The 26,621-nt window shown below is 42.9% G+C and overlaps 1 protein-coding gene across 1 annotated transcript; it reads right to left on the reverse strand.

Moving 5' to 3' along the window:
• Positions 1-1,146: 1,146 nt before the first annotated feature.
• On the reverse strand, positions 1,147-4,924 carry LOC147630554 (FT-interacting protein 3-like). The gene is made up of 2 exons (XM_086810462.1): positions 4,640-4,924; positions 1,147-4,451 (listed from the first exon to the last, which is right to left on the reverse strand). Exon 2 carries the CDS (start codon positions 4,422-4,424, stop codon positions 1,530-1,532), a length of 2,895 nt encoding a protein of 964 aa, XP_086666588.1. The 5' UTR covers positions 4,425-4,451; positions 4,640-4,924; the 3' UTR covers positions 1,147-1,529.
• Between the last annotated feature and the right edge of the window lie 21,697 nt (positions 4,925-26,621).

Below are 26,621 nucleotides of genomic sequence, written 5' to 3' on the forward strand. Positions count from 1 at the left end.
GGGACAGAGGCAGCAAAGAGGAGGTAGGGAGGGTTGCGTGAAAAGCAGGCAAGGCAAAGGGGAATGTCAACGTTGGGGATCCACAAAATCATGGAGCGCAGAGAATGAGCACAAACTCATATATATTGATGTCAAGAATTAACAAGCGTAATCTAAGGTTTTTACTTAAGGTGGGTTTAATGTGTTGTTCTAGAGAATACCTGGCTTTATCTTCCAAATAGAAAATTTAATCTTTTTTCTGGCAGTTAGTGATTTATCAAGAAGTGGAAGTGGTGATTACCAAGCATAATTGGCCAAGTAAAAGAAACCCACGAGTCCTGATAGGCATCTCACAGCAGGCCACAGTTTGCAAAGCCTCTTTCATTCTCTCCTAGTCTCCACCCTCAGCTCCAGCTCCACAGGATTGGAGACTAAATGCTGAGGCAAAATGATTTGAGTTCAAATCCTAAATTTAGGACTTTAATGGGACTCAGGAACTATCTGATGACCAATGAGATGAGTCCAAGACCACCTCAAGGTCATCTACTTTCCAAGCCTTTACACCGTTTATTAAACCAGTTCTGAAACAATCTCATATTATTTTGAACTCCTTGAACCCTTCATATTAAAAAGATGACCCAAAGATACCCCCTGGGAGTGGAGACTGTAGAGGTGTGGAGGTTGACATGGATTATATGGGCAATAGAAATTTCCAAGCCCATGCAGCTTGGTATGCAAAAACAAGTCCCATTAAGAGGTGCTTTTAATCCTCTGTGAAACATTCATACTTATATACAGGATGCACCACAACCGTTGTATGGACAGCCTGAGCTCCCACCAAAACCCTCTTCCTTCACCACTTGGCTATGTGCTCATGATCGGCACCTTCTCCCAAGATCTAGAGAAGGAATTGATGTGAAAAGGGTAAGCTCTATGTGCCTAAGATACGCCTACACTATCCAACCTCTTGACAACATTTTCTTTACAGATTGTCACCACACCAGCAGATCCCTTCTAAGTAGAGAAGCCCCTATAAAAGATACCCTTGCACCGCAGTAAGACCTGACCAATCGCAATAAAATTAAGCATTTCCGTTTCTTAAATATACTCTCTTTTTACAGGCTTTACCAAGCCACAAAACACCACGATAGAGACCGGACAGCAATGTAAACAATATTATAGAAGAGATTATTTTATACTTCAATAGAAGAGACAACATAAGGCAGCTTCCTCTCCATTTTGACTGGAAGGGGGGGCACTCTAACAACTGCCTGCTAAGTCCCATAAAAGAAACTTTGACATGCATGATACCCTTTTTTTCCCGAGAAAAAGATACATATCCTGGCCTCAATCAGACTAGCACAAGAAAACTTACAGATACATATCCTGATCTCAATCAAACTAGCACAAGAAAACTTACAGATATGTATCCTGGTCTCAATCAGAATACCACAAGAAAACTTACAGGTAGGACGGACATACTGCTGTGCGACAAGTGGCAGATGAACATTCTGCAACTTGCATTTCACTGCACCTTAGCATCCAATCTGTTACAGCATCCTGTCAGACAGAGCCGGTAACCTCCTGAAGAAGTTCAGGGGGACAGGTGGCATGCCATCTCGGAATCGGGGGTGTCTCAGCACATAGATGCCTGCCAGAATGGCAATGACACGGAAAGGTGTGACGTAAAGGATGACGGCAGCAATCAGGCAGAAGAGTATGAAAATGGTTGTTGCTCTTGGGTCACGCCAATTGAGAAGAGCATGGAACCGCTCCAGCTGGGTAGCCAGGTCACCAATCACAGTCTGGATTCTGCCAGCAAGGGCTCGTAGCCGGTCATACCTCTGACGGACAACTTCCGGCTGCTTTGCTGTGGGAATGGGATCAAATTCCTCATCAAGCTCTTCAGAGTTGGATGCATTTGCCAATGAGAGGTCCACATCCATGTGTGGTGGATGACGTGAACGGAACCGATACTGCCATGCCCCTATGAGGAACATATAGAGGAAGAATGTGGGCAGTATCAGCTCTGGATACCACACCAGAATGAAGTAGAGAACGTGCACCAGGACTGTTGTCAGCGGATTCTTCCACTCACAGATCTCCTGGAACCAAGTCAGCACTGCAGCGCAGCTGGAAAACACCTTGCTGACCCTGAACCAGTTGGCTTTGCTACGCCTGTAGCTCCACCTGTAGGCATCCACATCGAGCATGAACTTCACCACCTCGGCTCTCACAGGTGGCTCTGACCTGGCAAGCCGTGAGATCACAATCCTCATGGCTGCCTCCCTGAGAGCCTCTACATGTCTGACATGAAATGGTCTCTGGTAATGCAGCTTGGGCAGCAGAGGCATGATGTAGGCCTGCATCATGTTGAAGCGCTTGGTACACGTCAGCCGCACAACCAGCTCTATCTCCCCTTTCTTCTTCACCCCTGATTTTTCCAGCACTATGAGGGGGTACCTGTGAGAGTACGTCCGGTCAGTCTCCAGCGTCGACAAGCGGATCCGTACCTTGCCAATGACATCATCCTTGTGGCCCTGAGCTTTCTCTGCTAGCCCATTGGTGAGATGATGATTGTCAAAGACCCCTACAGTGAGTACAGTACAGGGGTCATAAACCTCCCATGTATACTGCTCGTTCCACTGAGGGGACAGCGAGTCCAGCACGGTACGTGTCCGTACCCACTTTGGACCATACTTTGCTACACAGTATGCATCCGTACAGCTGCGTCCATCCCGGGTCTTCATGGGGACCAGCCCCGAGGCACCCAACAAGCCCAGCTCCAGCATGGCAACCGGCGGCTTCCAAAGGCGTTTGTCTGTCGGACGCGTGTCGCTGCTGTAGTGGGTAGACTCATCCAGAACATGGTAGCCCCCTTCCAAGCAGATGGTGAGGTGGATGCGGCTCATGAACTTGCTGTTGCCTTTGAGTTTGTCTGCCACATCATGTGCCACCTCTTTGAGGTCCTTCTTCTCCCGCTCAAGGTCATACCATCTAGCATCAACTGGGCGCTGATTTGTCCGTTTGGGGATATTGGAGAGGGGGATTTTGACGACGCCCATGACTTCGTCCCTGTTGGCACCCATTTTATCGAGGATGGTCACATGGAGAAACTCGTCAGCGAAAGGCTCAGCGGCGACGAAGAGGAGCTCTTCCTCCCAGATGGGGCTGAGGTGGCGGCTGCTGGCGGTGCGGGTACGGTGGACCTGGGACGAGCCTCCACCAAGCTCCACACGGACGCTGGCTTCAGGGTGGCGATTCTCTTTGGTGGGAACCAGGTCCTGTGCCTCATGGACAATGACACGGAGATACCAGAGGCGGGGGGAGAGGTAGATTTTGGAGCGAGTGTATGGTAGCCAGCCACTGTCCGACTGGCGGGCCTGCGGGAATGCCTCATCAGCCTGTGTGCCAATCCACACAGACAGCATTATCTCACCCTGTGCACGCTTGTTGTTACCTCGAGGCTCTAGCTTGTACCACTGCGGTGCCAACGGGGAATCTGGAGGGCGGCGCTCAGGAATCTCGCCAATCTCAAAAGCAACAAAGCCAAGGAAATCATTGCGGACAGCATCATGATCCCACACTGTGATCTCAAGAAACTCTGCACTGAAGCGGTCTTCTGAAATGGCAAAAACTTCCCGCCACACCGGGTTCAAGTTCTGCGGCACCACAGCAGTTTCCACCTTCACATTGCCCACCTTTACTTCAACAAAAGGATCAGAGCTTCCGGTGGCATCCCGGATGGCCAGCCCCCGTGCCCGCTCCACTCTCACAAACAAATACTTCATTTCAGCCACAAGATCATGCCGGAGAATTATGTCGTCACGACGAGATGCTGCCACCGATGCCTTTACATCGAAATCCGATACAGAGGTGGCACCGCTATCCCACTTCACAGAGTTTTCAAACCGCCGGCCCTCTGCAGCATCTCGTCGAGAACTCCCATCCACAGCACCAGAAACCCCCTTTTCCACAGCCCTGCTCTCTGCTGCTGCCACCTCCTTCTTTCCCTTCTGGTTCTCCCTGGCCACCTTCTCTTCATCATAGTAATACACCTTCAGAAACACCTCTCCTTTGTTCATGGTAAAAATGCCCCATCCCTTCTCCAAGGGAAACCCCATGGCCATCTCTGCACCCTCACTTCCCCTCTTCCTTACATGCTCCCCTTCCACTCTGGCCCTGCCCAGCAGATGCCTGTGTGCGCCTTTCCTCTCCGTGTACACATTGACCTCTATGCACTCTTCATCCAGCACATCCCTGTCACTCACAGTGAACTCAAGCTTCTCATTCCAGACTGGATTCAGATCCTTGGCCTTGGTCTTGGTCCTTAGCCTCTGTGCATCAAAACTCACCTCTACGTAAGCGCTTGCTGACCCTTCTCCATCTTTGGGGGGAAGATTTGTTGCGTTACAAACCTCCACCACCAACTTCAGGTTAGACATATTGGTCCGTGTTCTGCAATTAACGAGCTGTGGCAACACATCCAAGAAAAACCCTTAGAATTAGCCGATGAGAGTCATCCAGATTAAGCTCTAATGGCGAAAAAATTCACAGTATTGGAGAAGCGTTAACCCTTAGATTGCGTGTAAAGGGGCTAAAGGGTAAACAAATGGAGCAAAAAAGAGAGGCACACAGAGAGACAGAAGAGGGATCTTACATTGAAGTTGAACCTTTTGTGGCTTTGACGGAGATGAAAGATCCCAGATGCGTACTAGACTGCCTGGATGCATCAACAGGAAGGCATACTGCAAAGCTCCATTGCGATGTGTGGACTAAAAAAAAAATGCGGAGGGGCCCCTTTCTTTTCTACGAAGGTGCGAGGGCCTCGTGTGTGTGTGCGCGCGCGCGCGTGTGCGTGCGTGCGAGACGAGCTACAGTACATGGAGTGGCTGCCAAGGTAGGTTTTGTCTCCTTTCCGTAGCATCCGTTTCTGTAAAGCTGCAGAGCCCACGCGCTCGAAATTCGTGCTTTGAAGTTTCCAAGCGTCCACACTTTGGACGGCGTCGTGGCCTCCCACGCGTTCAAACTTCAACGTCCAATCAATTATTATTCTTTTTTCCCTTGTTATTATTAAATCACCGTTCACGCATCTCTATCAATTGAACATCCTAGAACACCTACATGTCTTTTAGGACTTGTTCACTCACGTAGGGCTGTAGTGTTTTTTGCAATACAACGTCAAATGAGCATGTTTGGAGCGTGCCTCCGATTTAAGAACTCGTGTGGAGGTAGAATCGATGTGGAACGTCGTTTTGAGAGTTCCTTCATCCTCACTCCATGAGCCTGCTCTCAAGGGTGTGCTCACGGCTCCTTCAAAAGGGTGCATGTCCCGTCCTCTCGCTTTTTCCACCATACATCTAATTGCGCCCTCTAATGGTCAAGGTAAGCACGAACACAACATGGCCTTTCTAAAGGCACCCTTAGGAATGAGTCATACTTCCGTGGAATTTGTAACAACTTTTCCCATACGGCCTAATTAAGAGACCAACTTTTATTAGCAATTTGTAATAACTTTTAACTTAGGAATAAGTCATACTTCCGTGTGGCTAAAAAGTGTGGTGCACACACTAGCTTTGCAAGACACCAATAACAATTTGGGCTTGGCTACAAAATTTAATTTGTAACAACTTTTAACTTAGGAATAAGTCATACTTCTGTCGCTTAAAAGTGTGGCGCACACACTATCTTTGCAAGCCCTTCACACCTATAACAATTTGGGTTTGGCTCCAAAATTCAATGACCAAGTTGCTCGCATCTAACATGAGATCATAGGAAAGGCCTCTTACACACAAAGTGACTTCACATCAAAGGAATCATAAAATGTTACAAACTTCCACTCGAAGGTTAAGAGCAAGCTAGTGAGAAGCCACATTTCAACCAAACAACCTCTAGCAATATACAAAGGCTAGGCATGCTTAGTGTGACAAAAGATCATGGGAAAGGCCTCTTACACACAAAGTGACTTGGCAACAAAGAAACCACAAAATATTACAAACGAAATAAGTTATTGAGAAGCCACATTTTAACCAATCAATCTCTAGCAATGTAGAGGCTCATAGCCATCTGCAATGTGCAAATCAAGGTTCGAGAGAAGAGAGGTGCACTTTAGCCTAGAGCCAGTTCAAAACAATCTGGAAAAAAAAATCCTTCTTAAAGCGATAAAGAAGGGAAAACAACTTCTTAAAAAAAGTAAGTTCTAGCTACGAATGGATGAAACTATGATGGAAATGTTTATTCAAAACTACTATTTCCTCTTCAACCCAAATAGATGATCAAAACTACTATTTCCTCTTCAACCCAATAGATGATCAATGAGTACACACGAGACAAAGTTTGGATCAAGAAGTCAATCAATGCATGTATCTTGAATGCTATTAAACACTTATTGTGATAGTTAATATGTTGGCTCTTCTTGAAATCCAACTATATCCTCGCGTTAATATGTACATTATGATTTTGTAAAGGGAGTTGTTAACAACTAGAGATTCCTTCTCGTTTCACTCTTGAATAACTCGATATGATGGAAAATAATTAGCAAACCACTTAATTTATTAACAAGCAAGTGATGCATCTTGAAGCCATGAACTACTTTTGTTCAATCACAATTGGTGACCCCACTATGTTTTTCTTTGCACAATGATAGAGTAGCCCTTTCAAGACCTACCTACATGCTAGGTCGCTTGTGTGTTTTGCTTTGTTATAATAGAGTATCCCTTTCTATGTTTTAGGGAGCCCATCATTGTATGTTTAACATCTAGTTCGCCTAGAGTATAGGGAGCCCATCATTGTATGTTTTAGGGAGCCCATCATTGTATGTTTAACATCTCGTTCACCTAGAGTACATTGAGCTATAATCCATGGGCGTTATTCTTGAGTGTGGTTAGGGTGTTCGAGTTTACCTCAAGGAACCTAGGTTTGAACCTTGCTTCATTGGTGCTAATACAAAAAGAGAGTACACTAAGATAGATGAATGCAAATCAATGGAAGTAAGTTATTCAAGAGATGAAGGATTATCTATAATTGCTAAAAGAAAAATGTAATTTGAAAGTAAAACTCTAGTTAGAAGAAGAGGTTGGCAGCAAGGCACCCAAAGAAGAATTGAAGATAGAGAACACATGCAAAAATAGAGGCGTGCACTTGAAGGCAATCAGATGTCTAAGTCTTGCCACATAAAAAGGCAAAACAACAACTCATGCAAGGAGAGCATTCCATTATGTGGTAATGGAGTGTAGAAGCTCACTAAAGTGCTTGCTCATGTTTAGGGAAGTTGTAACTTCACACAAGCTTTGTCTTCACCAAGCAGTACAACCCATCAAGAACGTGAGTACCTTAAGGTTTGAACACACAAAACTTGCTCGAATATGTGCTTTCCCAACAAGATATCTATGTGCACACCTTGGTTGAAAGCAACTCTTAACCAATATTCAAATCAGTGATATGTTAGGTGCCTACCTTGGAGAGAAGAATAAGAGCTAGGAGGCATGCTTGTCTACAACATGAATCAATAGTAGGGTTGCACGCGCACGTGCACGCACGCACGCACGCACACACACACACACACACACACACACACACACACACACACACACACACACAAAGCACTTTTTTGCATATGAGGGCATAGAGATAACAAAGAATTTTCCTCTCTCAAACTGTGTGCATAAATAAAGGGAGAAAGAGATAGAGGTGTTTACTCTATATATCAGATACAAAGATTAGAAACCAAGAGAGAGAGAGAGAGAGAGAGAGAGAGCTTGTTTTTGTGTATAAGGACTCATAGATGACAAAGACTTGTCTTACACTATAGGGGATTGGGAAGTAGAGATTAGAGTCGAGTCCATCATATAAGTAGATCTCAAAGGAATTTCATGGCCGGAAAGAATTGTCAAAGATAACATTGATGCAGGCAACATAGGTAACTAAGGAGGGTTACCTAAAAAGATTCCCTCCCAAAATGCATGAAAGCTCAAATATCTTAAGAACATACTTTTTTGAAAACACGTCTAGAATTCCATGTGTATAGTAAAAAACTACATAAATTTTCAAGAGAGAACATGTGTGACATCCATTGATTTATAAACTAGAATTGTTTGACATAAAAATAACTTAACTTTCAAATGGCATAGAGGGAGTCTACACAACTTAAAGAAATATTAATTTTTTAAAATAAAAATTTATCTTATAAATTTCATGAATGAAAGATACTTTTTTTAATGGACTTTCTTGGAACAAATTTTACCACTATACACAAATATGCACATTATTTAACAAGTGATCAAAAAATATTAGAATAGATAACATCATAAGCTCCATAATTTACGAAAAATCCTACAAACATTCTTGAGTTCATTTCCAGACCCAAATAGCAAAGACAATATAAATAATATAAAATGGAAGTTCTTCCTACAAAGATGAGATAAAACTTCTTAAAGGTTTCGAGAGTAGTAGACTAAAGTATGTAAAGTAGTACACTCATAATAAACCAAATTATGTAAAGTAGTGGACTAAAAAATCTAAACATCTAGAACTTGATCTGGATCTTTCTCAACCTTTACTTCTTTGTCATTGTTTTCTTCTCCTTGGGGAGTAGGAAGCATCAAAGTAAGATTCTCATTTTCTAGTAAATTCCCTAGGCTTATCAAAGAGGGGAGGCATAGGTTCTTTTGATGTTGACTAGAACTTCTCATTAGTATCAATGGAGAGATTGCTCCCACCTCTTGATCTTCCATAGCACCTTCACACACATAGGAATAAAGGCTACTTGGATCTCATCCTTTTTAGCTGAATGTAGTTTTTCTTCTCTCTTAATTTCCCATGTCATAGTTGTACCTGTATTTTTTTTAAATGTATATAAAAACTGACACACAATCAATAATAAGATCAGTGATAAAAAAGTTTATATTTAAACACGATTTTTTTCAACAAAAACGTGCATACCAATTCCAAAAAATAAGTCAAGTATCCAATCACTTGGAGCACAGAAAATAAGTCAATCAAATGATTGATTAAGCATTAAGGCTTCTGGTAGGGATTCACCAAGGCTTTGGACTCGATCACATGCCTTAATTTTCTAGTTACTACAAGAAAAGAAAGCACATTAGAGAATCTAGCCTCATCATTGACATGTGCTTTGACAGATCTTTGCTCAATGTCATCCCAATAGCCATCCATGAGCATTTTAAAGGAACGTTTGAAATGAAAACTAGGAAGATCTATATTTATTTTGACTCTACAATCAAAATAACTAAAAGATAAATCTAAAGTGTTTGAATAATAATAGAAACTAAAAACATAAGTTCTTGAACTCATACCAAATAAGAGACTCCATACTATGTGCTTCTTTTATCAGAGCTGTATAGCAGTTACTGATGCAGCTTGGCTAGTGCTATGAAAGATCATAAATCTCCACATGTTCGATGTAGTTACCACTTTAAAATTCTACAACATCTTTTTGATTTCTTGTTAGGTATATGTTCTCTCATCATTTATAGAACCACTCATATTAAAACCAAACGGGATGTCGGGATAATAACAAGACTGCAGAAGACTGCAGTCTTTCTTTGTGATGCTATCCTAAAGATAAATCACTTTTTAGGATGCTGCTTTACTTTCTTGTCCAAGAAGAAAAAACTCTTCCAGTTCATCTCCTTTGTTTAGAGCAGCATTTCTTAGAGGGTGTCTTGCTTTCTATTTTCGAGCTCTTTCGATGTGCACAAGAAAGTTGTGTGGGCACTCTGATTCCTCTTGAAAGAGTGACTTTTTACCTTTTTTAGTTGGAGGCTTCTATTATTAGAAAGTTAATATACAAGAATATAATATTAAGTGGCTGGTTTCATAAAACATAACACCAATACTAACATACCATCACATTTAAATCTTTAATACAAAAATAAAATAACATTACCCAATTTCTAAAGGACAAGAAAAAATCTTTTAAAATTGCCTGACAGCTAGACTGTGGATACGTGCATGCATGACGCAGTTCCGTTTTTTTATCATGACCTCTTGTATCTTTAGATAAACTTTATGTTTGTAAGCCACATGTAAAGACAATATAAATACTTTATTTAAATTAAGAATATTAAAAATATACAACTAAAACTTTACTTACTTGTGTAACTCCAAAGACATTTCATCAAGTGATAGCTCCTTTAAAATGACACATGATAAGATAGAAACAAGCAATGTGTGATCCTTCACTTCTTGAACTTACTGGCTATAAGCTTCATGTCTTCCATAAGTGTTAACCAAATCAGCATACTACCTTGCACAAGAGAGGGAGAGAAGAAGAGAAAGATGCCATGCAAGGGTCGGTTCAGAGACTAGCACCGCTTAGCCAACCCTAATGAGGGTTAACTCTCCAATGTGAGGCCACTAGGGGCTCACTCCACCTCCACTTGTGTCACTCAAATGGAGCTTCCACAAGCTAGATAGAGAACAAAGAGGAAGGAGCTATGGAAAGCTCTACCTCTAGTCCATGCCTTTGTGTATGCAAGAGGGATCTTGAGCAAGAGACAAGAAGAAGGGGGAGAGAAGACAAAGCAAGAATCATCTCCTACATGCACACACCACAATCAAGCAAGCATGCATAAACCAATACAAGCTTACCACCATAGCCACGAGAGAGAGAGAGAGAGAGAGAGAGAGAGAGAGAGAGAGAGAGAGAGAGAGAGAAGGCAAGACTCAATTGTGATAATGGGATTGTCCCTTTTCATATTTCATAATTTACTTATATACATGAGCTCTCTTTTTACAATGGCCGGCCACCCATTTACAATTGGGGGCCCAAACTAACTTCCTAGCTCTATGTACATATAGGCTCATTCCTGTGAGATTGGCATCACACAAGTCGTAAGCTCAGTCATCCCCCATACATCTTTTTCATTAAGATCTTAGCGCGGTTACATAAAAATGGATTACAAGAAGCGTAACCACGCTTGAAAAATGATGTTAACCAGTGTGGTTAACATACCGCCTCCCTAATTCAGATCCATCCTCAGAGCTGGTAAGAGTACTTAGTGGTAGTAGATGGAGGAGGTGTAGATGAAGTCGACTCACGACCTGGGATGTGGGGGGGATCGATGGAAGACCTTGTAGCTCATCTAAAAGGTGGTCTCCATCATGCCTTCATCATCAAAGGTCTGTAGGCGCCACGCAGCCATCCATTGGATGAACTCGTAGTAGCCGAATAACTGCTTCAAAGTAGGGCCGGGGCGAGCAGTGGAGGGGGTCATTGTAACCTCCTCATTGGCGATGGGGGTGTTGGCGCTTCCATGCGCTATGCTTAGTGTCCAAGTAGGGCCAAAGGACATGGGTGTCCATATGGTTAGTCACCTTGGTGATGGGGGCTTCTTGGAGTTGTCGACCGCGCAGGATGTTGATTACTTGCTTGTTCATGCGATCCAAGGGATCACGCCAGATGAGGGGGTTGAGGGTTAGGTCCACCTCTTCATTCTCTCTTACGATTGAGGTGGGGGATTTCGCCTTCCTCTAGGGGTGTGGGGGAAGGGAAGTCGGGGGGTGATTGTGAGGAGGGTGGAGGGGCTATCAAGGAGAGGGTATCGTTGGCGAGGGTTGCGGTAAAGAGAGGGGGGCTTGTCGACATCAAGGGAATTTCTTTGAGCTTTAGGGGAAGGCCCAATTGGAGTTAGAGGATGGGGGTGAGGGGGGTGTTGGTGATGGAGGCGGAGGCGGAGTAGGTAGGTGAGGGGGTGTAGAGGATTGTGAGAGAAAGGGTGGTTGGGACTGGGTTGGGATGGGTGAGGGGGGGGCTGATGTGGAGGAGATGAGGAGATTGGCTTGGAGGGGGTGGATAGGGAAATCAAAGAGGGTGGTGGGTTGTGTGAAGGAAAGTTGGCCTTGAAAGAAAAGAGTGGCAAAAAAGGAGATGGAGGCGGAGGGGACCTTGGTGAGGATATATGAGAATGTGGAGGGGAGATGGTGGGTACGTCGAGGAAGATATTATGATGGAGGAGGTTGAGGCGGATGGCTCGAAAGTTAAGATCGAGGAGCTGGGTGAGGTTTTGGGGAGGGATGGCGAGGGTGGGGAGCTCGGTGGAGGTGTCCATTAGCATGTCTACCTTCTTCACGACCACGCTAGGGGACAGAGCCAGAGGGGGTGGGTGGGGGTTGGATGGCTTGGGCCTTGATAGCTTAGAGTTGGGTATCTCTATCGCACAGGGCACCCTTAGTGACTTCCTTGTACTACTCGAAGGTGAGGGTGATGGTGTGGTGATTGTCTTCTATGTGGGCCACTCTCTGTTGAAGGTTATGGGTTTCTATTTGGGATAGGGAGAGGGCATGGAGGGTCTGCTATTCGGCATCTTGGATAGCCTAGATCTGGTGTTGAAGCTCTATAAGAGAGGCCAGTGTGTTGGTTGGCGAGGGTGACTTCACAATCTCCCAAGGCCCTTTGGAGGTGATGGTTAGCCAAGGTGGCCTCATGGAGGGCCTCCTGGCTCTGCTGTTGGTTGGCCTATGTTGCTGCACCGACTTGCTCCTACAGGTGCATGCATGTAGTCAGTCATCTATGTCATGAGCTCACAGGCTAAGTTGGAGAAGCCCTAGGTGAAATTCGGTACTACATCGTGGGTCGCAGATGCCCTCTGATGAATATGCTTCCTATGAGGAGCGAAAGTTGCCGGTATGTGCCCATCACAGGGTCTCTAGGGTGTTGTGTTGGGAGGAGGCAGGGGAGGAGGTACCTGCTTCAGAGAAGTGAGGAGGAGGCCGAGAGGTCCCATGAGGCGGGGAGGTCTCGTACAGATTTTGATCAAAAAAATTGGTGCGGCACTGCTCCTCCTCTTTAGTAGCCTTGCACAGGCTTCAGCAGCCTGTGCCTCTATTTCTATTCCAGCTTTGGAGTGGTGGGGAGCAGGATCCTATTGTTGTTGAGGGTCAAGGTGATGGTGCTTAGGGGGTGGAGAGGTTGAAGAGGGGTGAGGCAAAGGGAGTGAGATGGGGGTGGTGTTGGGACCCTCCAATTGGACAGCACGGGGGAGGTCGGTCTAGCTTGTAGCATGATAAAGTACTTTGGTGAGGAGTGAGGTTGTCTCGCGAGCTTCCCCTATGGGTTCGCACAGATGCCATGCAGCTCTTTGTGTAGGCACTCAGCCTGATTCCCGAGCTCTCCTTGCTGGTAGAGAGGTGGCACTAACTGAAATGGTCGGTCCAACGGGTGGTGAGAAGAAAAGAGAGGGCACGGGTAGGCATGAACAGCTCATGTTGGGTGATGTTTTTCCACTCGACCCCGTCCTTGGTGGTGGAGTCGTGGTAGGTGCCACGAACGTGGCACAGCACATTGGTGAGGCAGACATGTGGCTGTTCTATGCGCAGGACCGTGTCTTCACAGTGGTACGGTCGTGGCTTTAGGTGGTGCTGAGAAGGGTACGAACATGCCTTCACAATGGAATGACCATGGCTCCGATTGTTGACAAGGAAAAGGCCGTGTCTTCACAATGGAATAGCCGTGTCTTCAGAAGCGTTCGGGCGTGGCTTCGATTGTTGACAAGGAAAAGGCCGTGTCTTAGGGGCAGAGGAAGAAGGTACGACTGTGTATTTAGGATGGTACGATCGTGTCTTCATGGATTTTTTTTTTGGAACCTTATAAACATGTTTTGTACCCTAAGGCTATGTAGCCAGCACCCCATTGCGGGTTTTGTACTAACTCCTTGCCCAATTTGCTAGAGTGAAAAGGCGGTTCCAATTTGGTTTTGATGAGGTTGGTAGCTCCATTGGAAGTGTGGAGGCTTCCATGGAGGGAGCAGCTAGGGTTGGATACAAGTGGTTTGACTAGGAGTATGCCAATGGAGTCGGTGGATGATAAGTGGTGGGGGAGTAGACGTCAAGGGTATATCACTATCGGGGACAATAGACTACAGTGGGATGGTCAAGGGGTCTTCTTGAAGCTTTTCTATCCCTTCGTCCTATGCAGTAGTAGTGGTGGTCATGGTGGAGGCTATCTTGGGCTTCCATTGAAATGTCGGTAACATTGGGATGACAGGGGTAGGAATGGTGTACCTCAGTTGTCGGGGGACCCAAATTTGCCGATTGCCTTCATAGAAGTTCTGAGCTTAGAGTAGAGGCTTTGGGATCCACCTATAAGTAGTGGGAGGGCAAGGTTGGGGTTGTGGTGGTTGATGATGGTTCGACCTTGGGGAACATTTTTTCCGGCGGTTTTCCTATACCTTGTGGGCTTGTGGTTCTCGAATTGGGTGCCATCGAGAGGTAGGAGGAGCTAGTTTTGCTGGTGCGTGAGTTTGGGAAGTTGAGCGGTGGGGGATCCACAGAATTGTAGCACCGTCATAATATTCTTGGGCTGCACGAGGAGCTTCTTGGATACCCAAGGGCGAGAATTCCTGCCTTGTGTGCCTAGGGGCCGAAGGTGTTCCTGAGGAGGGTTAGGTGTGTTAGTGGGGTTATTCTTGTGAACGGGGTGAGCAATAGTGGTGGAATTTTTAAGGCAAGCTCGTAAAATTGCAAAGTTGGGTGTTAATGAGGGTGTGCGAGGCAATTGGGTATGCACAGGGGGGAGAGGTCTCTTCTTAATTGGGGTTAGTCCTGTGAACGGGATGAGCAGTAATGGTAGCCTTTTAAGGCAAGTTCGGGCAGCTACATAGTTGGGTGTTGATGAGGGTGTGCAAGGCAATTGGGTATACACAGGGGGGAGAGGCAATTGGGTATGCACAGGGGGGAGAGGCCTCTTCTTAAGTGGCACGGTTCTATATTGGTTGGAGAGAGCGGAGTGATAGCGGCGGTTAGAGGAGTGGGGTTATCAACTTGGGGTGGATTTTGAGACGACAAGGGTTCTTCATCTGTTCATTAACGTGGCAAGAGGCAAGTTGGAAGTCCCTGTGTTCCAATCAATTTATCAGCTCCCATCCACCCTAGAAGAATTTCTTCACTCATGGTTCCTGTAGGCATCATATAAAACTTCCCTTCCAAGGGGTTATTGCTAATGTGGAATAAAGTTGTGATTGTGCCTAAACATTGAACCAATTGTTGTGAGGCCACTAAAGTGACCGTGGGGCTGGGGTGTTTTGTAATGAGGGCCTCCCGAGGGAGAGCCATGTGTCATAGGACATTAGGTTTCGATTAGCTCTTGTACCAACAAGAGTCAATTTTTGGGTGAAACTTGTTGGTGTGGTCATTTCTAACCACAACTGAGCGGGTATCACTTCCTAGTCTTCTTCTTCGAGGTCTTCTTCATGCTTCTTTTTTTTTTCGTTGTTTTTTGGCATGGATGGCCCTTAGTGTGGTTTCAGTGAGTGGGCCATAGTAGCGTTTTAGTTTGCTACCATTGAAGTATCCTGCCATCTCGATGCCGTCGAGTGTTTCTGTGCGCAATGCACCATGCGAGGTTATCTCAATGACTGGGAAAGGTCCTAAGCCTTTGAATTTAATTTTCTTTTTGTGGTTTTTTATGCTATAGAGGAGGACCATGTTGCCCTCGTTCATTTGTTTGTCTTTGAGTTGGTCGTTAAACCATTGTTTATGCCTCAGTTTTTCTACAATCATGCTATATACAGTGAGGAGGCGTGTTTTGTTGAGCTTTTCTAGCTCAAATTGGTGACAACAGAGGACATTTCCTGTGAGTTTTTCCTCTACTATAATTCTTAAGCTGGGTATCAAGAACTCCATAGGCATGACCACTTAAGTACCATAGGTTAAACTGAAGGGTGTTGCATTTGTGGTTGTCCTATAGGATGTGCGATATGCTTAGAGTGCAGCGGGTTATTTCTATTCCCAGTCTGCAAGACTGGCCTCAATTGTTTTGGTCAGGATGGCATAAAGGACTTTATTTATTCTCTTGGCTTGGGGATAGTAAGGGAAAGATTTTATGTGGGTGACTAGGAATTCGTGTAGCAAGAATTATATCACTTGATTAACAAAGTGTGTGCCATTGTCACTCACAATCTCAAGAGGGCATCCAAAGTGAGTGATCACTGATTCATAAAGGAACTTAGTAGTGGATCTCGTGTCAGCCTTAGGAGTGGCCTTGGCTTCAACCCATTTAGTGCAATAGTCCATGGCCGTTATAATGTATCAAGCTTGAGTGTATCGAGCCTCTTAAGCGTGGGATTTCCACTCATTGGCATTCATTGCAACATTTTACATATTTTGTTGTGTCTACCATCAAGGTGAGCCACCATAAGCATTGCTTGTCCTTCTCTCAACCATTAGCCAAACCTGCTTAAGGGATTGTTGCTCAACCATAGGCTGACCTTCAGTCAAGAGGAATCAGCACATTTTGATGTCCTACAGGCAGAAATCAGTGCATTTACACCACTGACTGTGGTCTTTTCCTGTATTCTCCTACCACACACAAAATTGGGCAAAGCCCTTTTAGGTGAGCTTGGAGCATGGAACAAGCTATCCACAACTTGAATTTCAAAGCATTTCATCAACTACACAAGTCGCAATCATTGAAAAACCAGTCACATAATGCAACATAAACCTGCGTGTTTTGGCTCATCAACTTGAGCTTGAGGTCTTGCTCATGCAAGTGCCCCTCGTCAAGGGCAAGAAGATAAAGCAAAAATCCCCATCAAATTTGACTTTCTCATGCTCAATTGAAGCCTCCATTAATGAGTGATGTTAATCACTATGTTTAAGCACTAATCACTATCATTAGGGTATATCTAATGGTGGATGAGAATAAGGTCTTTTTCTCTAATTTGATGGCCTAGTTGCTAACATCGAAAACATTTATTTTCCTTATAGAGCCTATTAAACTGATCATTTGTCATAAAGCGTACAGATGGGTATAGATGATGGTGGTTGAGAGGAAGGTCTAAGATCTTCTCTCTAGCCTAAACCTTCATGTCTCTTGGGTTTGACTCTATCCTCAGTTTACACTTTGGTGGAGGGGAGTTAGAAGCATTCCTTAACTCATGGTGGGTAGAAGATGGTAGGGGTTCTTGTGGAGTCCCATCTAGGAAGTCTTTTACAAAATCTTCAGCTAATGCATCTTCAAAGGTTGACACAAAATTAGCATTCTTGACCAAACGATGAAGTGGTTCATTAAGCTTCCAAACAAATTGATTCAAAAGGGTTGCTTCATCTATTATTTTGGGGAAAATCGGAGGAGATTAGTGAAGGCTTATAGAGAAGGCTTGATGGTATTACTTAATGGTTTTTCCTCCTTAGGCTAACTCCAAGTACTCATTCATTTTGTCCTCTATGAAATCTTGGCGAATAAAACCTTTGGTAGAGATAGCACTTTTGTCACTCTATCCTAGGTAATTTTTACCCAAGCCATCAGAATCACAATAATTTCTCCATCCACTCTGATCTACTCTAACAATTTTTAGTCAGGTAAGAGCTATCTTGCTTCTCTTGTTTGTTAGAGCCAGCTACATCCAAATACTCATCCATGGAGTTGATCTAAGTTTCTATCGCACTCGGATCTACCACACACATGTTTCATAGGATCTTATCACAATTTAAAGACTTGGGCCATAATACTTTAGCCAAAAATATGCAATGCTTTCCAAGCAATTACATTAGTCCTTTATCATCAGTCATCAAAAAAAATTTATAAGTAGATATTGCATTTTCCATTTCCTTTGTTGGGGACAAGAGTTTCACACTTAATGACAAGAGTTTTAGGTATTTCCCTTATTCCACAATCATTAGGCCATACTCAAAATCATCTTCAGGGTCAAATTTGTCGAGGACATGCTTAATCGCAAATCCAATCTCTTTTTCTCGTCGTCATGGGATACTTCACAACTAGAGTTTTCATTATCTAGTTCACAAGATACTATTTCCTTTTGCTCATTTTCCCTTAGAGTGGGTCGAGATTCGTCTCGACATCAAAGATTAATGATCTAATTCATGTATTATCTTCTAATAAAATAGTACTTTAAAAATCTTACTTGTTTGATGTCTGATTTGAGTTCTCTTTGCATAACGAGTTCCTAAGGTCAAAAGAAAAATTCCCATTTACAAGGATTCTAAAAACTCAACTTTCTCTCACTAGAATAATTTTCTCTCGCTTTAGTTGTTTACTTGGTAAATGCAAATATTTTTATATAGTGGTTGTGGGCTTGGCGAGGGATTTTACATCCTCCCCCACTTGAAAAATTGAGATGTCCTTATCTCGCAAGCGTAGGATGGTCAATCTTCCTCTTTTTCCCAAGTAGCATCTTCTCAATAAGGTAAAACTTCCATTTGACTAGACATTCTCTCAAGGTTTTGTTTCTAAGCGGCTTCTCTCAAACATCTAAGATTATTTTGGGCTCTAGTTCCAAATTTTCCTAAGTGTAGTGATGATTTCCAAGGACTCAGTGTTTCATGCTCACATGATGTTCATACAAATCATATTAAGATATAACAATGCTCATATAAAGCACATTGAGATACAGCATCATTATGTGCATGAGCATAGATAGAGAGGTGGATCTTGTTATCTACTCACATGATGTTCATACAAATCATATTAAGATACAACAATGCTCATATAAAGCACATTGAGATATAGTATCATTGTGTGCATGAGCTTATCATAGATAGAGAGGTGGATCTTGTTATCTACTACCATACCACGATACATAGAATTATGTAGATATTTTCACAAAGGCTCTTATGAGAGATTTGTTAGAGGGCCTTTGCTTCATTGACTTGCCTTTTCTTCATCAACTTGGCATTGGACCGATGTTGGAGCACCATTTTCATCGACTCTGTGTTGGACCAAAGTGGCAGTTCACCTCTAATGGATGGACATTGAGGGGGGTGTTGGAAAAGCATTTTCTCTCAATGTTCCACCCTTATATTATCATTGTAGAGGATGGTGTATGTGCTCTATTTTTTAAGTCTCTTCATATATGGAGAAATAACTTACTCATCATCTATGACATGATTGGGATCTGGCAAGTAAATTGACATGAAACACATTGTGGACTTTCAAATGTGGGGGTAGTAAAAGTTTATTTGCATGTTCATCAATATTTCTTGTGATCACATATAGTCCTAGTATCTTGGAGATAGTTTCTTATACTTGCCAAAAGATAGAGAGCTTCTCTTAGGTCGTACTCAAAGGAATATCATGTCTCATTTTCCAAATGCTTGATCAACATACTATTATCTATCTTGGGTAGCCTTAATGTCCTTTTGGATTGTCTGCATCTGATAATCCATCTTATCTGGCATTTGTTTAGATACTTTGACCCTAATTACTTGATCAAACCAAGTCAGTGGTGTGAGGAAATCACACGCATAAAGAGCTTTGAAGTAAATCATTTTGATATGCTATGGTGATGGGAAGAATCATTGTCCCTTGTAAGCAAATTGTCCCATGTGTAAGTAATTCATGCACCTTCAAAGCTCTCAACCATAGTAAGATCAAAGAATTTCCTCGATTACTTAGTTTACTCTTTCTATTTAGCCTCGTGAATCTCCATGTGATAGGCAATGCTGAGATCTAAAGAAGTTTGTATTGCCTCAAAGAAAGTGGTCCAAAACCTATAAGTGAACTTGGTATCTCAGTCACTTACAATCCTTCTTCGCAACCCATGCAACATGAATATTTCCTTTAAGAAGACCTTGGCAACATCAAGTGTAGTGTAAGTCTTATTTGTAAGGATTGGATGCGAAACCTTGGTCAATCTATCTACTATTATAAAGATAGATTGACGTAATATGAATATTTCCTTTAGGAAGACCTTGACAACATCAATTATAGTGTAGTCCTCATTGTAGGGGATTAGATGGGCAACCTTGTTCAATTTATCTACTACTACAAAGATAGATTCATACCTTAAATTATATGAAGGTGACCCATTAAAAAATCCCATGCTTATGCATTTCTATTTCATTTGAGGAATGTTCAAAGAGTGTAACCTTCCATGCATCTTTATCCATTCAACTTTGACTCTTTGACACACCAGCAAGCACTAACATACATAGATCTTTATATAACCAAGATGTTATCAAGCTATTGTGACATGAAAAATTGATATCTTTCATTTTCAATTTTGTACATATTTTGATGGTTTCTCAATGGTAATAAGGTGGAAGCTTGTCCAAGAAGATTGCGACGCCCACAATGGAATAACGGCATGGTGATGCGGCGGCTTGGCAGCGGCTACCCTGATAACAGCATTCTATCTTCAAATATAATGGTTTTCCTTGATTTAGGGTGCACACATTGTAAATGCCACAAGTATGCTTGATAAATACTTTGGTATGGTAGATAGGCTAGTGATGTGGAAAATAAAAGTGGGCCTTCATGCTCACATGGATCTTAATTGTATTATTAATATAGTATTCACCATAAGGCTACAAGTTGGGGAGTGTGGAAGGCATGTGGAGGAGTGTGTGTAGGTGCATAATTGGGAAAGATTCTTCTAGAATGCCTACATGGAAGAGGATAATGCCTACATGGAAGAGGATAATGCCTACATGAAAGAGGATAATGCTTACATAGAAGAGGAGAATTCTGCCATGTGTAAGTGGGATCTAGAATGCCTACATGGAAGAGGAGAATTCTGCCATGTGTAAGTGGGATCTCCACCTACATGCCACTTAGACTTGGCTATTATCTCATTACACTTTCAAAGTCAAAAAGTCTTCAATTTAATAATCAATAGAAGACTTAGACTAAGAGGACAATTGATGGTGACATCTACCCTTATGTCACTGAAGGATTGAAGATTTTTATGTTGTAATTTATAGCAATGGAAGAGAGGGTGATTCTCCACCTATAAAAGGAGCCCTCCTCTCCCTTTCAAATCAATGAATGAAGCCTCCTCAATTGAGCATTTTGTGTCATTGCCATTCTCTTATCTTCAAACCCTTATTCAAACACTCTCTTTACATGTGAATGTCTCATTTACAATTAGCTCCTCATGCTTAACCCAATTTTGGACCTCTTTGATGATTCATGAGATAAGTGGGACAAGGAGTTATTATCTTGGTGGGCCTGTGACTTCTCAAGGTAGCCCTTGCCTTATTGCCGCCCTCCTTTGTTTGGAGGTACCAATGGTTTTAGCGGTATAATGAGCATGTGGAAAGACTTTGGGGACCATAGGTAAATCTTTACAATTTTTCTCGCTGAGCAATGTTAACCCTTACCCTCTAGCTTGAATCATGAAGGAGATAAAAGGCAAGAGGCTATGTGAAAATTTAGGTTTCATGCAAAGAGAGGGAAGTACAGTTTTGGTGGTCTAATACCCAAATTTCAACCAGTCCTTTACTTCGTTGATAATCAGAATTTCTCCCAAAGTTGCTAACTTTTAGGTAAATTTTTGGGACAGTTTTATAGTCTTGTAGTAAAATGCTCATAACTTTTCCCTCGGTGGCCCGTTTTTGAAAGTTTTTATGTAGGTGTGAAGCTCTCTTCAAGTTCTATGTAACTATATAATCCTCTTTTGTATAGTCTGTATGGATTTAAAATTGTAATTCTCTGTGTATCTCTGTTTTTATAAACTTTTGGCCGTTATTTCTTCTTAATAATGATTAATTCCTCTTAATCTCTTATTAAAAAGAAAATCCCATGTATCTTATCCTCTTGTAAAGTGATTGCTATATTCTTTTACTTTAAGATGTTCCAACCAAATCGTCCAATTTGAACGTATGAACCTTACCAACATTCCCCGTATGTTTTCGTTCACATAATCCTGAGTCGGAAGATTTTCTTCCAACAAAGAATTGCCCTCTTGTTTGGGCTGCAAGACTGGAAGAAATGCTTGCTTCTCCTGAGCCTTTCATCTTTCCTTCCATGAATTATGATCTCACCTTTGATGTGTTTATCTTTATCTTAACCTAGGGAGAGAAAGGGAGGCGAGGAGCTGTGAGGTTTCATACAAGTGTGTTTTGATTCTAAGAAGTGACCGAAGTCAAAACCCCGACTTTGTGTCACATCTTTTTGGTGGAGACGGCGGGCAGGTTTTACTTTGAATTATTCTATTTTAACCTCAAGGTCCCGCATGATTAAAGAAAAGTTATTTTGAAATAAGTAAATTTCCCTTGTTGCTACTCATCTTTTGGTGCATGATGTTCAACATTCCGGTGTTCCAAGGATCGAAAAGAGAAGACCCGGGGAGTTATCTCTGAGAGTTTAACCGAGTATGCTGCTTGACGGGTTGGTCTATGAAGGAGAGGGCAAAAATACTTCTAGATTTCTTGGAGGGTGTGGCCTTAACTTGGCATGAGGCTTTGCCAGAGGAGTCCAAGAATGATTGGGAAATGTTGACCAAAGCAATGAAGGAGATATTTGGGACAGTGGAGTCACCAAATTCTTTACTATTGCAATTGGATCAGATTTTCCAAAAGGAAGGAGAGTCAGTTTCTGCCTTTTCAGTGAGGTATGAAGCCTTGTTCATCAAATATCAACAAGCTACTTTACATGTTGTTGCTTCTTCTTTTTCACCTTCTATGGGAGATTCAAAGAGCTCTTTAGCAATGGAGCACCTTAAGATGAGCAAGTTTATCATAGCTTTGGATCCCCGCTTGCATGGAAAAGTTCTTAGCAAAGATTCCACTAATTTTAAAGAGGCTCTTCGTATTGCTTTGAAGAAGGAGGCCACTCTTCATATTGAGTCCACATTCCAATCTTCTCCGAGTGTGTCGACCCCACCACGAGTAGAGATAGCCTCAACATCTCAGGTACAAGCTCCATCCTTGGATCATAACATTGCACAACTTATGGCAGAATTTGTTGATTTGAAGTTACACAGTCAACGCAAGGCCACCTAGGGTTCCACGAGTTGAGGTTAAACCTAGGGATAGAAGTAGTGTCACATGCTATGAATGTCAAAAGAAGGGACACTATTGCACTGAGTGTCCCAAATTAAGGAAAAGAGAGGATAAAAGTTTAGCACTTTTAGAGGAAGCATGCTCAAAAGAAGAAGAGGAAACATTAATGCCATTAATGGCAAAAAGGGGGTCATAAAACTAGGAGCCAAGAAGAAGAAGAACAAGAAGATAAATCTGAAGAAGAGGAAACATTAATGCCATTAATGGCAAAAAGGGGGTCATAAAACTAGGAGCCAAGAAGAAGAAGAACAAGAAGATAAATCTAAAGAAGAGGAGAAAAATAAGAAGAGGCAGAAATCAGGCTTTTTATTCGCGCAAAGAGGCTTTAGAGGCAGATTTGCATCGCGTGGCCGTGGTGGTAATGGTCGTGGATGGCAGGACAGGTCACCACAACAGAATTTTCAGCCTTCATATGGCGCTAGAGGTGGTCGTGGATATACACCTCGGCAGAGGCAATCCTTGTGGTAGAGGATGTTGGCAAGGCCAACAAACATCTATGCAAGATGTGGAATGCCACTACTGTGGGAAATTTGGTCATATGGCAAGAGATTGTTTCCACAAACAGAATGATTTGAGAGGGGGTAGAGCACAACGTGGTGGTCATTATGGTGGACATTATGCACAACATGGTGGAAATTATGCATCAAGCAGTAATGATGGCAACGCAAATCATTTGTTTGCCATGAAACATGTTGTGGGATCTATGATGACAAATGCTGAGAATGATAATACATGGTACATGGACTCTGGAGCATCAAACCATATGACTTGTCATGGTGAATGGTTTGAGCATATGAAGCCTATGGATGTGAAAGGCTATGTGGAAATAGAAGATGATACTCAGCATGCCATTACACATGTTGGAAGTGTACCATTTGGTTATGCACAATGGTCAAACAAAGTCTATGTCAGATGTATTGTTTGTGCCTTCTATCACAAAAAGCTTGGCCTTAGTTGGTCAAATGGTGGAACAGGGATTACAGGTTCGTTTCAACGAGCATGGTTGCTTCGTTGAGAATTTCAAACATGGATGTAGAGTCATTGCTAAAGGCAAGAAAGAAGGCAGATTGTTTAAGCTGGATGCTGGAATTCTTGAGCTAAAATCAGCCATGTTCTCTAAAAGTAGAAATGTGGTACATGACATTGATATGTGGCATAAGAGGATTGGACATGTCAATATACAAAGGTTAAAGAACATGAAGACAAGAGGCATTGTCAGTGGGCTGCCTAGATTTAAGTATGATGGGAATATGCATGTTTGTGAAGCCTGTCAGTTTGGAAAGCAGGCAAGGTTGAGGTTTCCTAGAGAAGGAAATATGAGTAGCAGGCCACTTGAGATAGTACTAAAGAAGACAGATCATAGGATTGTTTTACTTGTCATCTATGTGGATGACTTGATTATCACAGGTGATCATGGTACAGATGTGATGCATGTCAAGAAAGAATTGAGTGGGCAATTTGACATGAAAGACCTTGGTGAGTTGAGATACCTTCTTGGAATTGAAGTGATCAAAGACCATGCAGGTACATGGTTAGTGTAGGGCCAATATGCATTGGATATGTTGGCAAAATATGGCATGACAGGGTGTAAGCCTATGAGTACACCTTTGGAGCAAAATGTGAAGTTGCGGGCTGATTATGGTGAGGAGTTGAATGATCCATCTATGTACAGAAAGATGGTTGGTAGTCTCATTTACATGACTATCACACGCCTGGATTTGAGTTATGTTGTGGGGCTAGTAAGCCAGTTTATGCAGAGCCCCAGAAAACCACATTTGGATGCAGTGAGACGCATCATGCGATATGTAAAGACCACTGCACATTATGGTCTACTTTATGAGAGTGGTAAAGGCTTGGATATACATGGCTACACAAATGCTGATTGGGCAGGTAGCTCATATAACAGGAGGTCTACTAGTGGTTATGCCTTTACACTTGGAAGTGCCGTGGTGAGTTGGAGTAGCAAAAAGCAACCTATAGTTGCTTTATCTAGTACAGAGGCTGAATACAGGGGTGCAGCCATTGCTACTTATGAAGGAATATGGTTAAAAAGTCTCTTGGCAGATTTGGGTGAGCCTATTGATGGCAAAGTTGTCATTCATTGTGACAACATGAGCAGTATACAGTTGACCAAGAATCCAGTGTTTCATGCGAGGACCAAACACATAGAGGTCCACTATCACTTTGTCAGAGAGAAGGTGCTTGATGGTACAGTTGATCTACAGTATGTGAAGACTGATGAGCAGGTGGCAGACATCTTTACAAAGCCACTTAGCAGGGAGAAGTTTGAGTACTTCCGTACTATGTTGGGAGTACGTGGGATGAGCTTGAGGGGGAGTGTTAAGAGCCTTGATATCCCAAGCCCATCTACATCTTCATCTATGGCAATACATCATGAGCTTGAGAGGGGCTGTTGAGATTCAAGCTCGATGTCAATGTGAGCCAGCTGTGCTATGTGCTGGCATGTTAGGTAGGAACATGTGTGAGACATAAATGACCGCGTCCAGCTGGTCATAGTGTGTGGACATTAGCTAGGGTTAGATGTGTGTGGACACAACTCATAGTGTGTTGTGTGTATTATGGATTATGGCTTTATGCATTGTGTGAGAAGGGAGATGGCTTTCCTCTATGGTTAGGGTTTGCAATATACATTAGGGTTTGCTCCTGTGTGTGTGTCTCCTCTCCCTCTACCGTTCTTTCAACATAACATGCATTCCACACTGATAATTATGACACCACAATCTTCTATTTCATGAAATAACTTACTAATATTTCATGGGTTAAGCCCTTCATGGGTTAAGCCCTTCACAGGTTAAGCCCCTCATGGGTTAAGTCCTTCATGGGTTAAGTCCTTCATAGGTTAATCCCTTCATGGTGGTTAAGCCCTTCTCACAAGTTAAGCTTTCACGAACTAACACTTCACGGGTTAAGATTTAACGGGTTAATCCCTCACATCTTTACACTTCACGTGTTAATAGGTCATGCTTTAACCCTTCACGAATTAACACCTCATGGATTAACCTTTCACGCATAGCTACTTCATGCTCGGCCATTTCATGGCCTGCTACTTCATGGATTAGGAATAATTTCTAACAAACACTAATGCACACCCTTAGGTGATTCATGCTGCTCACCCCACTAACACTCTTCCCATCAAACATCACTGTACACAAACACACACACACAAAAAAACAAGGGGGAAGACCGCCGCGAGCTCCTACCGTCACAAAATGACTGATGTTCTTTTCAAATGTTACATATGGTCTCCTCCGCTACTTCCAAACCAGAAGTTGAGGGGAACCTGGCCATAACTCAGGCCAATACCATAGGGTCACTAGCAGAAAAGAGTAAAAGAGCACCATGTGGCACCAAGATCACTTACCTTGGGTGGTATGCACAGAAATTACAAGGTACCATGATCCACAAAGACATTCATAGAGCACCAAAGGAAAGGCATGATGGATTTAAGGCAGAGCAGCTTTGCTTCAACATGAACAGAGGCCCAAACTAAAGGAGGCATGATGCTTTATTATCATCGCCTCAAGTATCTTCCAGGTTACATGCATGGTACATTCGAAGACATGGTAGACACCGGGTTTTAGACAGCCCACTCAGCACTCCAAAGAACCCTTAAAAAGCCTCAATCCTGCCGAAACTTCTACAGACATGAGTTCGGCACCAGGTCTTTGACCTAGGTAAAGGTTCTGAGAGGGACAGAACCTACATCAAGTAGGGGAGATGTTAAACCCATTTTGGATTAACAAAGATGCTCCTCCAATTGAGGACATTAATAAGTGTTATGTAAAGTCACTATAAAAGTTATACATTTTGAGATACTGGCCACCCAAGGCCTTAGTAGTAAGTTTTGGGCACCCGTGTAT

Source organism: Cibotium barometz, chromosome 16 (assembly GCF_041138505.1).
Source record: "Cibotium barometz isolate CiBa-2024 chromosome 16, ASM4113850v1, whole genome shotgun sequence".
Lineage (NCBI taxonomy): Eukaryota > Viridiplantae > Streptophyta > Polypodiopsida > Cyatheales > Cibotiaceae > Cibotium > Cibotium barometz.